Source organism: Chelonoidis abingdonii, chromosome 1 (genome assembly GCF_003597395.2).
Source record: "Chelonoidis abingdonii isolate Lonesome George chromosome 1, CheloAbing_2.0, whole genome shotgun sequence".
In the NCBI taxonomy this organism is placed as follows: Eukaryota; Metazoa; Chordata; order Testudines; family Testudinidae; genus Chelonoidis; species Chelonoidis abingdonii.
This window is the reverse complement of record NC_133769.1, coordinates 165636618-165651880: the sequence shown is the minus strand read 5'-3', so window position 1 is coordinate 165651880 and position 15263 is coordinate 165636618. Positions and strand designations below refer to the sequence as shown.

Genomic DNA, 15263 nt, shown 5'->3' with positions numbered 1-15263 from the left:
CTTAAGTGCTCAAATTTGGATGGTCATTTTTTCAACCATAGGGGCGAGAATCTTATTTTTTCTTTTAAATACAAGATTAGACCATTCTGAAGTCAATGACACGCATCCTGGGAAGATTCATAGTCATCATGGATATTTGAATAAGTGGATTTTTCATGCCCTGGTTAATAAGAAGTAAAGGGAAATAATTCTTCATGTGTTTGATTTTGAAATTTCAAAATAGCTTATATCCAAATACGTATTTTTGAAGTTTGGCATTTTGGTGGTTATGATAATTTAGAAGAAAACATAAAGGGGGGGGGGTGCGCTAAATTTCAAAGAGGTAGATTTTAAGATGTTTCATCTCCAAGAGTTAAAGATTTTATTGAAAAAAAAAATAGAAAGAAAATTCAATTATCCTCAACCATTTTTCTGTCAAATTTGGAGTCTAAATTCAAAGGAAAAAAACCAATAGCTTTAAGTGTAAATTACAACACAACCTTAAGTATGGAGTCACTACAGATACCTCCACTACACATCAGCCAAACTGTACGAGTTGCTTTATTAATAAAAAGCAGAGAAGGCCCTTACCCTAACAATCTAAATAAATTCCAAGCTACTGAAACACTTCTGAATTTCTATGTTGAAAAAAAAGTAAGCATCGTCCTTTTCTCACTTGGTTGTTTTGTTACCGGACTGCCAAAATAACTTAGGTTTAACTGATGAATAGGCCACACTGAGTATAAGACAATAGCTGAACATCTGTTAAGTGCAGAAGTTCCCAAGATGAGGTCCACGGAGAGCTGGCTGATTACATGATGCTGGCGCGCTCTCTCTCTCATTTCCAGCTGCTAAATGGCATTAAAAGCAGCTAAAAAATACATTAGATACTTTCCCAATATTACTTTTCCATGTAAGCAACTGCTATCGTTGCCCCAAGGATGTTATATAATCACAAGAGCAAAGGGAGTTGGTCTGCACAACTGTGAATAGAATAAGTGGTGATCCAAGAGACATTCTGTATTAAAATATGGTCCTCACTACAAAGTAATTTGAGAAACTGTGTGTTAGATAATGAGGAATTAGTGAGGAATCCATTGCTATTATGTTTATAACATGTCAAACAGCAGACTGTTTTACAAATGTATGATAGCTGACCAGAAAGTCCATAAGACAAAAAATGGTATGTTAATTTTTGATTGTTACTGAGAATGTGGAAGAAACTTAAGTGAGAGCAGAGCTCAAACACAGCCAAGAACACACAAGAGCTTTCTAGCAATTGGTAATATTTCTTATTTGTGGAATAAGATTATGATGCTTTTGAGTATTTTATAACTGCTGTCATACTGATTAAAACGTGGGCAATCTATAATGTACATTCTTCCATGTTGAATGAAAAACGTTACAAGATGGCATGCATACTTTACCTTTTGTTTCTTTGTATATGATTATACTGGAAACACACTGGGAAACTATCAAATCTTGTTCAAATTATTATAGGTGGGACTGGCAGCACAACCCATTATTAAGGTTGCCCAGCACTTCCCACTATAAAACTCTGTTTTCAGTTGCTGAAATATTTTGTTCTGGGTATTTGCCTCAGGCTGATTTTTTTTGGAAGACTTCAGACAAAACTTTTTTGCCATTTCTGAGAATGAGACTAGGGGGTTGGAGTAGATGACTTCCCAAGGTCCCTTCCAACCCTGATATTCTATGATTGCATGATATGTTGTTTTGCTCATGTTAAACAATTCTTGAGACATTTCCTTCGAGAAGTTCTACCAGCCCCATACGTTGGAGCAGCAACTTGAAATTTGCCAAGGGGCAACCTCTCTGTCCAGAATGTACCTTTTGCCATTCCCACGAAAATCCACCCAAAGGTGGATAAGTTGTTGTCTTTGAAAAATCCCAGTTTTCACATGGTCAGTCAAGACTTGCCAGAGCTTCACAGCTAAATTCCTTGAAGCTTCCATCTGCCTTGGGTAAGCCCCAGCCTGGGCCTAAGCAGGACTTTCCCTGCAACTCCAGCTTTGGACTGCTGGGAGCTGAGCCAAAGCCAGGCATCAGAACTCAAGAGCAGGGGAAACTGTGTCTCCTGTGCTCTCAATGACTCCCTTGCTGGGCCCAGGCAGCAGGGAAGAAGAAGCTGCCTGATTCAACTGTAGATAGGACAAGAGCCAGACCTTGGGGAGTAAACTGGGCCTAGGAGCTGGAGGGGGAGGACGGGAGGAATGGGGAGACAGGGACTAGAGGTTGGCCCGGGGGAAAACAAGGAAACTGGGAACAGCTAGGCAATAGGGTGGGAAAGGGAACGAGGTATGGGAAAGGAAAGACAGACATGATGAGAGGCCAGGTGTATGGGAAGAACTGGGAGAAGAAACTGGTGGGGGTACGAGGGGGGAAAACAAGACACTAAGATTAGACAAGGGAGACTGGGAGCCAGTGGGGTTGGGGGCACCAGAGGAGGAGGAGAGGCACAGATAGGCAGAGGAGCCACAAAATACCAGGCAGTAGTGGAGACTGGGCTCAGGGAGGGAACAGGAGACTGACACTGTGATGGGGAGTTGAGACTAAGGGGCTAGGATTGGCTAGGCAAGGAGACTGCAATGGGGAGGCAAAGCCTGAGGAGTGAGACTGACTATGTGAGGAGAATGGAACTGGGGGGAAGGGAGAGCAAAAAGGAATGGAATGTGGGGAGGCACAGGAAAAGTCAAGTTTGGAGGGAATGGCAGAAGAGTCTGTACCCAATAGAACACACTTCTCTCCACAGCTGTAATGGAACTAAAAATTACTGATTCTCACCATTCTTCTGCTGTCAGCAAATATCCATGAAACTCAATGGCAAAGTGTCTCATTCTGGTCTAGAAGATGACAAATTACTATTGCTATCCGCTCAAGTGGCAGAGGGCCATGAGTGGATCTAAAGATTCAGGACATGTGAGTGTCAATATGATGGCACATGATGGAATTTGTTTTTTCAGGGTTAGTTTTATTTTTAACCTAGGAAATTACAGGTACAAAAAATGTTAAAAGAACATTACTAAGCTCGCAAAGTCAAGCACTCAAAAGTTAAGTGAGTAAACTGTGCAACCTTAAATCAGTCCCCTTGTGCATATGCATAACGACAGTCTTTAACAACATGATCACGTACTATTTTTTCTACAGGACCCCTGCCTCATTGAGTGCACAGGATGTACCTGCACTGGGGATGAATCAGGACTGTGTAATGAAGAAGGCTGTTGTCTGTAGGACCCCTTCCTCTTTGTTGAATGAGTCAGAAGGTGTATAGTGAATGAGGCAGAGGACTGCAGGACAGAAAGGATGGTCTCGTGGTTAAGGCAGTGGGTCACTGTTTGTGTGTTCTTCACTTTATGCATGCCTGACTTGAGACCCTGCGGCCTGATTAGCAGAAGCATTCACATCTGCAAATGAAGTCAATGGAAGCTGTGCTCTGAATGTATAAAATGCTATATAACACAAAGTACTCTGAAAAATCAGATCCTAGTGTCTCAAATTGGGGAAACTTTTAATCTTACTCCTCTGGGCCATCATAGCACCCGTTCACTTCATTGGGATGCTGTGAAGATAATTAATATTTTTCAAGCACTTTGAAATTATAGTTATGACCACCACAGAAAAGTCCTTGAGGAAATTAATCATGCTATCTTCAGAGCAGGGTTTGTGCAGATTAGAAAATCTAGGGCCACACACTGAACAATGACACAAAAAAATAGTGAACAGTTTCTTATAAAGTGAGCACTGTCCATTCTGAACAATGAATGAGGCACAAATCCATTGAAAAAAACAGTAAGAGCATGTAATTAAAGACTGCATCATAATGCATATGCACAAGGGGGCTGAATTAAGATTACATAGGCATTTCCTGACTTTTTTGTGCTAGTCTTTGCAATCTCAATAACGTTCTTTTAAACATTTTGTGCGCTTTGCATATAATAGTTTCTCATGTGTTTTGCATAGAATTTTTCATGGATTACATAGGAAGGAAGTGTTTTATCTTACTCTGAGACTCTTTAACAAAATAGGACTATTATAGCTTTTAATAAAACAGGCTCTCCACCCTCCACCCCTAGAAACAGACTGATGTTAATCTTTGCCCAAAAAACCTGAAGAATATTTTTCGCAAAGAAACAATATAACACATATCTCACTTTTCTACAATCACTCATATTGAACAGCACTGAATTCAGCAACACTGGGGCCACAAAACTTCAGAACAACCTTCCCTTTTACTGCCCTTTTAAACAAAATTTGCCATTTAATCTAGTTCTCTCCTCACAGAAACATGTGAATTTAGGAAAAATGTGTGATTTCAAAGGACACCATCAACTTGAAAGCTAGTGTACCTTTTCATGGATGGACATCTTAAAGAGTTTGTCTTGTGGATCAACAGCTTTCCCATTCACAATGTGGCATTCCTGCGGCTACTATGGCAATTGCTTTCTACTAGTGTTACTTTTACATAGGAAGTAGCGTATTTTTAATTTCTTTTCATGCAGTTAGCTGGAAACAAGGTGGAAAGGCTGAACTGTGTGGTTACTATGTTCTGTAGACTACAGTTTGTGCAACTTTTGATACAGGTTAAAAAATGAGTTAAATGTACATTAACACTATTACTGTCTTTGAGTCCCTCTGTAGTTTACAATTTTCAAAAATGTTTTCTTCTGTGTTACCATCTGAAAGATAAGCAAAAACAGAGAAAACTGTGTACAGTCAGCATCATTATTTCTAATGTGCAGTCAGAAGCAGAGTAAACTGAAAAATATTTTTTTCTCAAATCTCTTATTTACAATCGTAGGTACAGAATGGAGATTTTTAAGATGGTAATGATTCCCTTCAGCAATTTTTTTCTAGCATAGAATCAAAGTGATAGTTAATTTTACACTCCCGGTTCTTTCACCATTGTCAAAAGACCAAATGTTGCCTTGTAAATTTCAGCACACACAAGTGTGCAGTGAGTTATTTCATGAAAAAAGGAGACATTTCATCAACTTTCCTAGAAGAATTGTGCATTTTATGGCTATTCTGCCAAAGATATCCCTTTTACCCCTGTACACATTTTGTTACATATCTCTAGCATCTAACTCTAGTTTTATAAATTAACCACTCTTAACTCCTGCCTTCTAGCTGATCCCAGTTTGCACACATTGTGGAAAGAAAAAAACCTGCAAGTTGTTGTCAATATACTGAAGATCCCACAGGAATCACATTTCAAATATACACACCACCCCAACATTAGTATTGCCCTTTTACCCACCAGCTCCTGAACTTGCATTTTCCAATGTTTCTTGAAATCACCTCAGAAATACAGTAACATGCAATTCAGAAAAAGAACACACCAGGAAATCACACACAACAATATGATGCAAACACAGGAGCCAACAGATTCCTGCTCCCCAAACCCTGGAAGGCATCTCCCTATACTTTCATTTACCATCCTCCTACATGCATCCCGCTTGTGTGAAAGTCTCCCACCTCAACTTTTAATTTGGGCTGAAGCAACATTAAAATGATACAACTGAAGCCAAATTCGTCCCACATTAGGACAAGTCTGGAGGCATTTCCCCACCTCCCTCGCTTATCTTGGGGGGAACAACTCAGTGACTGATGGGTAATGGGGGGGGGGGCGTTACATCTCCTCCCATAGCGATGATCACTACTCTCATGGAACCTGAGATTAGGAAGAGGGAGCACCAGGCATCCCCTCTTCTCCATCCCCACTACACAGGGCTGTGTGGGGTGACAAATCTCTAGGACTTGAGACTGAGGACACCAGACCCCTCTCGAGTAGCGATGAGGACCCCAGAGCGGGGGTTACAGACACTGGACACCTCTTTCCCCCTTTATTTGCAGAAGTGGGGATGGGGGCAGCCTTGGGGGTTGGGACAGGGCGGGGCGGGGGGCACAAGCTCTCGCCTGGGCAGTTACCCCGCCAGATGCCCCGGAGATTTGCGGGCTGCCTACATGACACCGCCCCTGGTTCCCCCCTTTACCCCGGGGGCGGAGGGTAAACACCCGGCTCCGGGCGCTGAGGATTCCTGGAGGAGTGGGGGGGGTGTCCCTGCCTCTCACCCCCCCGGCAAACCCATCCCCCAGCGGGGGGGTCCGTCAGTCCCGCGCTCACACGCACCTTTCTGCGCCCCGGCGCCCCGCAGCTGCAGCAGCAACAGGAGCAGCGCGGCGGGCGGACGGCGGGCCCGCGGGAGCGGCGCTCGGGTACCATGCCCGCGGCGTCTCCAGCGCGCCCGCCGGGTGGGGCCGCCCGTGCATCCGCGGGCCGCGCCGTCCCTGCCCCGCGGCCGCCGATGGCACCAGCCGCGGCACGCCCCGGGTGCCCTCCGCCTGCGCGCCGAGCCCGCGCACCGCCCCCTACCAGGGGCGCAACCGCTTCCGGGTCTGCGGCTCCGACCCCGGCCGCCCCCTCCTGCCGGTCTCTGAGTCTGGGGCTGCGGCGCTCCCCAGTGCCCCACTCCACACACACACACACACACACACACACGCAGCGGGGGTGGGGAGGCGCCACGGAAAAGTAAAAACCCCTCACCCCCCTCCAACGTGGTGTTCGTTAGAAAAACCCTAACCTAAACCACAAAACACACACACACCAGGAATCCCCCCAGACAGACCCACAACTTTCCACCCCGCAAACGTTAACAGAGACCAAAAAGATACTAACGCGTGTTCCCCCTGCCAACACCCCCCAATGCAGAAATACATCACAGACGGAAGGCAACGTAGGAAAGGAAACCCAGACAACATGCCAGCAAAAGAGACTTGGCTTCAGTCAATTTGTCACTGTGAACCCCATTAAAGTAGCTGCACTCCTATAGTTGCTGCTCCTGCTCTCTCCCTATGTTGTCCTTGAGAAGTCCCAAAACATCTACTTGGGTCACAAAACCTCAAATCACCATCTGATCGGATGTCCACCAGACCTAGACAGGCAAAGGGACACACGTTACTGCTCCAAGAGCTCATAATACATGCCCTAAATTTAAAAATGTGTATGTCTCAGGGTAGCCTAACCTGATTCAAAGGCCTCTGAGGCCAAACACTCCTATGGAATAAAAAGTCTCCTCCATCCACACTCATCTGTGCCTTACACATGCCCTTTAAATTTTCCATATTGTGACAAAGAATATTTCTCATTTTTTCCCCAGAAAAATATGAATGTGCGGCCACATAAACATCTGCATGAGAAGAGAACTGGACTCAACATTGCAAATCCCAAGTGTTCAAAAATCATGAATCATGATTCAAAAATTGTGATTGGCTTAGGAATCATGCTGTATTAAATTGTCCATTCTTGTTATTTGCCTTCTGGTTTTTGAGCCTTTAGGATTCATGTTTATAACCATTGTTCTGCAACCACAAGGGCTACAAACTTACCTTTAAAATAATTAAAGCTGAAAGTTTAACCTAATCATGTGACTCCAGGAGCTGGGCCTTTAGGAAAAACACAAAAGATCATGAGAAATATAATAGTTGGCAACACACTAGACTTCATTCCCCAAAATGGGGAAAAAAAACATATTTGGAGAAAATGCACCCTCAAAGTACTCCATGGGATAAAAAAATATCATGAGTGATAAGAAACTGCTCAACATGTGCACTTTGATTTGCATATCCCTCAATGAAAGAAAAAATTCATTTGATGTTTTTAACACCACTGTTTTTGTTTTGCCTTATAGGCAACACCTCTGCATCCAAGAAATTCATCCAGTTAGAGAGTGTCAGGGAGTGAACCAACTTCTACTGGTAATGCTCAGCTTTCAAAAAGGAGTGTATCAAAACTATCAGTGTAGCATTTGTTTCCAAGATATAACTGCTTACATGTTCCATTACAGATAGTCTTACTAGATTGGATTAATGTAGCCTAGACAAACCTACCATAAGATGGGTGCACAACTGGTTGGAAAAGCACACTCAATAAGTAGTTATCAATGGATCATAATCAAGCTATTGAGTGGGGTCCCGCAGGATCAGTCCTGGGTCTGATTCTGTTCAATACCATCATAAATGATTTGGATAATGGCACAGAATGTACACTGATAAAATTTGCAGATGATAGGAAGCTGCGAGAGGTTGCAAGCACTTTGGAGGACAGGATTAGAATTCAAAATGATCTTGACATACTAGAGAAATAGTCTGAAATAAATAGGATGAAATTCAATAAAGAAAAATGCAAAGTATCATACTTAGGAAGGAATAATTATTGCACAAATACAAAATGAGAAATGACTGCCTAGGAAGAAGTATTGCAGAAAAGGATCTGGGATTTATAGATGATCACAAACTAAATACAAGTCAACAATGTAATATGATCATTCTGGGATGTATTAGCAGGAGTGTTGTAAGCAAATCACAAGAAGTATTTCTTCCACTCTATTCAGCACTAAGGTCTCAACTGGAGTACTGTGTCCAGTTCTGGGCAGCGCACTTTGGGAAATATCAGAGGGGTAGCCGTGTTAGTCTGAATCTGTAAAAGCAGCAGAGAATCCTGTGGCACCTTATAGACTAACAGACGTTTTGGATCATGAGCTTTCGTGGGTGAATACCCACTTCGTCAGATGAAGAAGAGAGATAAAACTGGAAATGAGGCAGTTGAAAGTCTTTGGTTATTTAGAGGGAATGTCCAGGGGGATGTTATGGTGGGTTTGCTACAGACCACCAGACAGTAAAGAAGAGGTGGATGAGGCTTTTACCAGACAACTAGCAGAAGTCTGTAGATAAGCCCTGGTTCTCATGGGAAATTTCAATTATCCTGATATCTTGCTGGGAGAGAAATCACAGCAGTGCACAGGCAATCCAGGAATTTTTGGAGATCGCTGAGGACAACTTCCTGGTACAAATGCTGGGGGAACCAACGAGGGGCCTTGCGCCTCTCGACCTCACTGCTACAAACAGAGAAGCGTTGATCGGGGAAGATAAAGGGTGAACGGCAACCTGGGCAGCAGTGATCATGAACATGTAGAGTTCAGAACCTGGTCAAAGGAAGGAAGGAGAGAAGCAGAACGCAAAACCTGGATTCAAGAAAAGTGATTTCAGCTCCCTTAGAGAATGATGGGCAGGAATTCCTGGAACTGACTGAAGGGATGGTGTCCAGGAGAGCTGGCAGTTTTTTAAAGAAACCGATGCTAAGAGCAGCAGGAAAATAACCATAGCCGATGTGGGCAGAAAGATAGCAAAGCGTAAAAGTGCCAGCATGGCTTTAGCAGGGAACTCGTGGTGAGCTGTAAGGCAAAAGAAGGATAGCTTAAAAAATGGAAGCTTGGACAGATGACGGGGAGGCATATAAGATTATGCTCGGCGCTGCCAGGGATAGAATCCGAAAGGCCAAAGGGCATTTTGAGTTGAAACAAGAAGGTGATGTGAAGGATAATAGAGGGGTTTTTTACAAGTATGTAAGCAACAAGAGAGGACTAGGGATGGTGGTAGGTCCCTTACTCAATGAGCAGGTATCCTAGTGTGGAAGATAGGAAAAGGCTGAAGTAACTCAATTCCATTTCTTCACTTACAGTCTTTATGGGCAGGATCAACTCCGCAGACTACTACACTGGGGAAAGCAGAGAGGAGAGGAGGAGAGCAGCCATTGTGACAGAGGTCAGGTTAGGGATAACTTAAAGACGTTAGACGTGCACAAGTCTATGGGCACGGACGAACTGCCATCCGAGGCGTGCTGAGGGAGTTAGCTGATGTGATTGCAGAGCCTGTTGACCATATTTTGAAAATTCATGGCGACAAGAGAGGTACCCGAGGACTGGAGAAAGCAAATATAGTACCTATCTTTAAGAAGGGAAAAAGAAAGATCCAGGGAACTACAGAACAATCAGTCTCACCTCCAATCCTGGAAAACTATGGAGCAGGTGCTGAAGGAACCATCTGAACATCTTAGAGGGAAAACAAGGTGATCAGAAGCAGTCCAGCAGGAATTCAAACAAGGTAAATCATGCTCTGACCAACCTATTGCTTTCTACGATGAGATGATGGACTTGTGATGGGGCAAAAGCTGTTGATTTGTATACCTTGAACTTTAGTAAGGACTTTTGACACGGTTCCCCACAGCATTGCTAACATCAGCAAACTAAGGGAAGTATGGTTGAGGAATGGACTGTGAAGTGATAGAAACTGGTTGAATCAACAGGGCTAGCGCGGTAAAGGTATCAATGGACACTCTCATAGTTGCAAAACCAGTAAAGTGGTGTGCCCCAGGGGTCTGTCTTAGGGCCCGTTCTATTCAATGTCTTCATTAATGATCTTGAGATGATGGGATAGCTGGCACATTAGTAAATTTGCAGATGAACCAAGTTGGGGGAAGTGGTGGACAAGCTGGAGGGCAGGGATAGGTTCAGGGAGACTTAGACAAATTGGAGAACGTGGGCACAGAAACCTATGAAGTTCAACAAGGACAAGTGCCAAAGTCCCTGCAACTAGACGAAAACCCATGCACTGCTACAGGCTGGGGACTGTTTGGCGTAAGTAGCAGTGCTGAAGAAAAGGATCTGGGTTAACGGTAGATGGAAAGTTGAACAGAGCCTATAGTGTGCTTCATTGTAGCCAAAGGCTACATAGCATACTGGGCTGTTTAGTAGGCAGTGTTGCCAGCAGATCGAGGGATGTGATTATTCACAACTCTATTCGGCACTGGTGAGCAGCATCTGGAATATTGTGTCCAGTTTGGGTGCCACACTACAAAAGGACGTGTGAACATTGGAGAGAGTCCAGCGGAGGCTACAAAAATGATTAGAGGCTGGACTAGCACAATGACTTATGAAGATGAGACTGAAGGAACTGGGCTTATTTAGCCTGCAGAAGAGTAAGACTAAGGGGAGGATTTGATAGCAACTTCAACTACTTAGAAGGGATGCCTCTCAAGGGGGAAGTGGAGGGGGGAGGCCGAGGCTTTGTTCTCAGTGGTGATGGAGACAGTAACAAGGAGGCAATCGTTTGAGAGTTGCAGTTGCGCGAAAGTCGCAGCTGCGTATTAGAAAAAAACTTTTGACTAGGAGAGTGGTGATAGTATTGCGAATGGGTTACCTAGGGATGGTGGTTAGAATTCTCCGATCGTTTAGAGCTATTTAAAGTCCGGGCCTAGACCATCAACCCTGGCTTGGATTATGTTTAGGGAAAATGGTCCTGCTTTAGCAGGGGGTTGAACTAGATGACCTCATGAGTCCCTTCCACACTTTTGATTCTATGATCTATGATGGCCAGTGGAGTCGCTGTTGCGTTTCTTTCTGGGTGGTTATTGGTCTTATGCAGTAGGAGGGTTTGTCTTGCAGTAGGAGGCTTCTGGATACACGTCTGGCTCTGTTGATCTGTTTCCTTATTTCCTCGTGCGGGTATTGTAGTTTTGAGAATGCTTGGTGGAGATTTTGTAGGTGTTGGTCTCCGTCTGAGGGGTTAGAGCAGATGCGGTTGTACCTCAGTGTTTGGCTGTAGACAATGGATCATGTGATGCCTTGTATTAATTAGAAATACCTAGTGTAGATGTGTCCTATGTTGCCTCCAAGTTCAGTTTCAAGTTCACATGTTGTGTATGGCTTGGAAAACTGCATTTGTCTCCTCCCAGAGCAGCTTGCTGAGTCATCAGATCTTGTGCTAAAGCTGACTGCAAATGCTATATAGAAGCATCTTGGTATATGATAGTTATTCCAGAGCTGGCTATGATCTGTTTGTGAGGGGTAACATCCAGGATTGGGTGTAGAGTGCCAGAGCTTCTGGAGGCAGGCATGACTATGCTGCAGGAAAGCTGTTCAGGAGCACCGTCGTAGACTGACTTCTGTACTTGTGCTTTCTGTTTCATTCTCTCCCCTTCCTATCAGGGTCTGGGGAGAGAGAGAGGAAACAAGAATCATTGTTAAATTCCTCAGCTCAGAACCTTTCCCTCCTCAGAGCCCCGTTAGCCAAGATTTCTGCCACTCTTTCCTCCCATCCATCAACCTCCTCAAATGGGACTTCTGGAGCCCAACATTCTAAAGAGTGGCTACTCTACTGCCATAGAACCTTCTGATTCCATGTTTCCTCTCTTCTCCTGTTGAAGGGTCAATGTAGGTACTGGCCATAGTATCCTGGCCAAACTCCAACTCATATGGTTCCATTCTTACTCCCTACGTTTTAATTTGAAAAGTATTCTTATGCATTTCCTGTCAAACTGTTATAGTTACTGCATTCCAGCCAAAGGGTAGCTACTGACTACGTTACAGTGGTAGATGAAGCAATTCCACAGATGCTTTATAGGATGAGCAGACAACAAATGTGAAAAATTGGGACTGGGGTGGGGGGTAATAGGAGCCTATATAAGAAAAAGACCCAAAAAGCATGACTGTCCCTATAAAATTAGGACATCTGGTCACCCTAATGCTTTCTCTTACCTACCTCACAGAGTTGTTTTGAGAATTAGCTAGCTAATGTTTGTTAAGGGTTTGCTAAGGCAGACTGCATCACATTCACTGGGACACAGTTCCCTTCAGGTGAGTTGCAATAGTTCAAATCATTGCATTACATTTGTCCATGCAACCTGTGGTTTTCCTTAACTCGCTTTTATTATTTGGACAGTATTGTAAATCTGAAGTCTTGGCTTGTTTTTTTGGAGGTATATGGCAAGAGACCAAAACAGCTTCAGATATGGTTTACAAAAACAAGTTTTATCTGGGCCATAAACTGCCCAATGCAAAGCCAACATGAGATTCTCTCTGGAAACATGGCTGCATAAAGTCTATTACATACCAGTGGAAGAAGAAACTACAGAGTCTTTTCTTCCATTGATGTATGAGAGATTTTATATACCACAAAAGTCCAATTAATTAGGCGGTGTTACCTGCATACATTTGGTCTAGTTATTACGAAGTCCTGCCTTGAGTGCAGGGGACTGGACTAGATGACCTCTCAAGGTCCCTTTCAATCCTACACTTCTATGATTCTGTGTAACTGTATCAAGGTATGCAGAACTTAGTTTGGCTCCCTCCCCACCCTCTAGGACATCGTGGGCATGCCTGTAACACCACATATGCACCAAATCTTGCAAAATTTCAACATGGACTCAAGCTAAGTACAAAAAACTGGTGGTGCACACTGTGGAGCTATTTGGCTTCACAAATAATCGGTGAATGGTGGTAGAGGGTCTTTTTCTGTGTGTGCAGAAAACTAAATTTGAGATTAAGTTTTTGTTTTTATAGTATTTTGATTATATTTAGAGCTGTCGATTAATCACATTTAACTCATATGATTAATTTAAAAAATTAACAGCAATTAAAAAAATTAATCACGATTAATTGCACTGTTAAACAATAGAATAAGAACTGAAATTTATTAAATATTTTTGGATCTTTTTCTACATTATCAAATATATTGATTTCTATTACAAAACAGAATACAAAGTATACAGTGCTCACTTTATATTATTTTTATTGCAAATATTTGCACTGTAAAAATTATATGCAAACTATAGTATTTTTCAGTTCACCTCATACAAGTACTGTAGTGCAATCTCTTTATTGTGAAAGTGTAATTTGCAAATGTAGCAGAGGGGTAGCCATGTTAGTCTGAATCTGTAAAAAGCGACAAAGAGTCCTGTGGCACCTTATAGACTAACGGACGTATTGGAGCATAAGCTTTTGTTGCTTTTTACAAATGTAGATTATTTTTTGTTACATAACTGCACTCAGAAACAAAACAATGTAAAACTTCAGAGCCAACAAGTGCACTCAGTCCTACTTCTTGTTCAGCCAATTGCTAAGACAAACAAATTTGTTTGCATTTACAGGAGATACTGCTGACTGCTTCTTATTTACAATGTCATCTGAAAGTCAGAACAGGCATTTGCAAGGCATTTTTGTAGCTGGCGTTGCAAGGTATTTATGTGCCAGATATGCTAAACATTCATATGTTCCTTCATGCTTTGGCTCCCATTCCAGAGGACATGCTTCCATGTTGATGATGCTCATTAAAAAAATAATATTCATTAATTAAATCTGTGACTGAACTCCTCAGGAGAGAATTGTATGTCTCCTGTTCTGTCTTACCCACATTCTGCCATATATTTCACGTAATAGCAGTCTCGGATGATGACCCAGCACATGTTAGTTTAAAGAACACTTTCACAGCAGATTTGACAAAACGCAAAGAAGATACCAATGGGAGATTTCTAAGGATAGATACAGTACTCGGCCCAAGGTTTAAGAATCTGAAGTGCCTTCCAAAATCTGAGAGGGATGAGATGTGGAGAACGCTTTCAGATGTCTTAAAAGAGCAACACTCTGATGCGGAAACTACAGAACCCGAACCACCAAAAAAGAAAATCAATCTTCTGCTCGTGGCATGTAACTCAGATGATGAAAATGAACATGCATCAGTCTGCTCTGGTTTGGATCGTTATTGAGCAGAACTCGGCATTAGTATGGACGCATGTCTTCTGGAATGGTGGTTGAAGCATGAAAGGACACATGAATCTTTAGCACATCTGGCACATAAATATCTTGTTGTGATGCTGGCTACAACCATGTGCCATGCAATGCCAGTTCTCACTTTCAGTGCATTGTAAACAAGAGTGGGCAGCATATCTCCTGTAAATTGTAACAAACTGTTGTAAGTGATTGACTGAAAGTTAGACTGAGTGATTGTGGGTCTAAAGTTTACACTGCTTTATTTTGAATGCAGTTATTTTTTGTACATAATCTACGTTTGTAAGGTCAACTTTCATTATAAAGGATTGCCACTAACAGTACTTGTATTAGGTGAATTGAAAAATACTATTTCTTTTGTTTTTTACAGTGCAAATATTTGTAATAAAAAAAATAGAAAGTGAGCAGTTGTACACTTTGTATTCTGTGTTGCAATTGAATCACAATATATTTGAAATGTAAAAAACATCACAAATATTAAATAAAATAGTATTCTATTTTGTTTAACAGAGCAATAAATCGCGGATAATTTTTTTAATCGCTTGACAGCGCCTAATATTATATTCCTTTGCAAAGGAACAGAACAGCAGATGAAAATAATGCATGTAAAGCAGGACAAAGGAAGAGGTACCTAAGGTTTGATAAAAGTTTGTGTGGATGCAGTGATTTACCAAGAAGTTCTGCAACGTTATGATACCAGAATCAGAAGTTCATTCCTGTTTCAACGCATTCCTTTGAGCTCATTCAGCAGACCAGAAATCTGCTTACTCTTGTAATAGCCCTGTCCCAAATCTGGACCTTAGCGTGCCAAAAAGCTGTGTGCTAGCATGAAACTGCCAAGCTCTATTAACCAAGCTTGGACCTGAT

The 15263-nt window shown here is 42.5% G+C and overlaps 1 protein-coding gene across 1 annotated transcript in view; it reads right to left on the bottom strand.

Moving 5' to 3' along the window:
* DCBLD2 (discoidin, CUB and LCCL domain containing 2) overlaps window positions 1-12095 on the bottom strand; it is a 68311-nt gene extending 56216 nt beyond the window's left edge. The window contains exons 1-2 of the mRNA XM_075063276.1: window positions 12001-12095; window positions 6128-6366 (exon numbers count right to left, since the gene is read on the bottom strand). Of these exons, the coding sequence (XP_074919377.1) occupies window positions 6128-6366; window positions 12001-12095 (334 nt within the window). The remainder of the gene's footprint in view (window positions 1-6127; window positions 6367-12000) is intronic.
* Between the last annotated feature and the right edge of the window lie 3168 nt (window positions 12096-15263).